Raw genomic sequence first — 1,575 nt, forward strand, 5'->3', positions numbered from 1 at the left:
TGAGATTTTTGATAAATAATCATCAGTGGGTAAAGGCAAATATTATAACAGCCACAACAGTCTGGTAAGTTCAGAAAATGACATCATTTTGCTGTAATGCAGCCTTTAAAACTAGGAAAAGACACCACTTATGCCATATAACGATCTCTAAAATCTAAGACGATATCTAGTCTCATAACACAATATCGATATAATATCGATATATTGCCCAACTCTAGCCAGTCATCTTGCACATCTGCACCAGATTGCCGTTCAAAGCAGGCTGTTTGGTCCTCTCCCATGGGAGCACTAGCACCTCCCTGAATGAGCCTCTCACACCCACACTGATCCTGTAGGCCCTTAAAAAGGCCCCACTGATGCTGATCCTCTGTCAAGCCTCATCACATCACTATAGTCACGTGCAATGTGCCAATAAACGGTTATTGATTTAAAAACCAGAGATCAGCTTTAAGCAGACTCACCTTTGATTGCAGTTATTACACTGTTGCCATCTTTTATCAACTCTTTAAGACATTTACTTGTCCTCTCCAGCTCCAATTCATAACATTTGAGAGTCTCTCTGAAGTCCGGACTGTCCAGATAGCAATCACTAAACTCCAGAGGGGGGTGCCCCATCTTCTGGACAACTGGGTTTTAGACAATAAAAGCACGGAATTTGTCCTCGTGAGCCACGCAGCCTACGCTCGTCTACCGCACACTAGTCATTGCTGCTTCGTTGAAGCGACCCCACACACATCTGTTTATAGGAGCAGAAACCATGGTGTCCGTGGGAGCCTGCGGCAGCCGCTGGTCAAGACTGAAGGGCGCTGCACAGCGAAGAGGCACAGGGTCGGCTCACTTCCCTCTTTTCCTCGTTTGACGCGCTGTTTAAACTGTAATTTGGTTGGTTTGGTTGTATCCTGGTCCTCTTTACCACTTTTTCCTTGTTGCGGCGTCGTGATTAGAAGAGCGGCTAGAATCCATTTGGACGCATTCCATTCCGAAATATTTCCCACTTTCATTCAACCTCCTTCCATCCTTTACCTTGTTTTGAAATCTATTTTTACTTTTTAAGGTAGAAGTACGCTATTAAACCACTTAATACGTGTCAGTAAATATATGTTTTTTTTTTCAAACAGATATATCACACACGTTCTAAAAGCCCACAGTTTAACAAAGAGCTCAACACAAAGCTGAATGGGACGTAACCAACTGGCTCTGGACACTCTAAAAACTTCCCCTTTTCCACACCCAGGATGTTCTTAAAGGGGCTACAGCACAGTTTCTGTAATTGTGTTGACGATGCTGCTTTCAAATACTGTGGGACGTGCTGGATTAGGATTCTGAACTTCTGTAGGCTATTGGACAAATAAACTGATTGGATATGTTATCCTCCTGTTAAAATGAATAGCTGGTTGCGCCCCCTCGGTTGTTAGGGTTAGGAATCAGGTTTGGGTCAGGTATGTTAGTCAGGGGGCAACAGATCCTGACGGGGGAAAAGAGCCTGATTTAACAATAACAACTGGACAAGTGGAAATTAAGAAAAATGTTTAGCCCAGTGATTCTACATATATAAATATATATATATATATATAT

General features: G+C 42.7%; 1 protein-coding gene across 3 annotated transcripts in view; it reads right to left on the minus strand.

Moving 5' to 3' along the window:
• Positions 1-1,184, minus strand: part of ophn1 (oligophrenin 1) — a 20,438-nt gene extending 19,254 nt beyond the window's left edge. The window contains exon 1 of one of the 3 annotated variants that reach the window (XM_032533287.1): positions 462-1,184. In XM_032533287.1, the coding sequence (XP_032389178.1) occupies positions 462-615 (154 nt within the window). In that variant the 5' untranslated portion in view covers positions 616-1,184. The remainder of the gene's footprint in view (positions 1-461) is intronic. The other 2 variants (XM_032533289.1, XM_032533288.1) reach the window with 2 other exon arrangements.
• Between the last annotated feature and the right edge of the window lie 391 nt (positions 1,185-1,575).

This window comes from Etheostoma spectabile, chromosome 13 (assembly GCF_008692095.1).
Source record: "Etheostoma spectabile isolate EspeVRDwgs_2016 chromosome 13, UIUC_Espe_1.0, whole genome shotgun sequence".
Taxonomy (NCBI): Eukaryota; Metazoa; Chordata; class Actinopteri; order Perciformes; family Percidae; genus Etheostoma; species Etheostoma spectabile.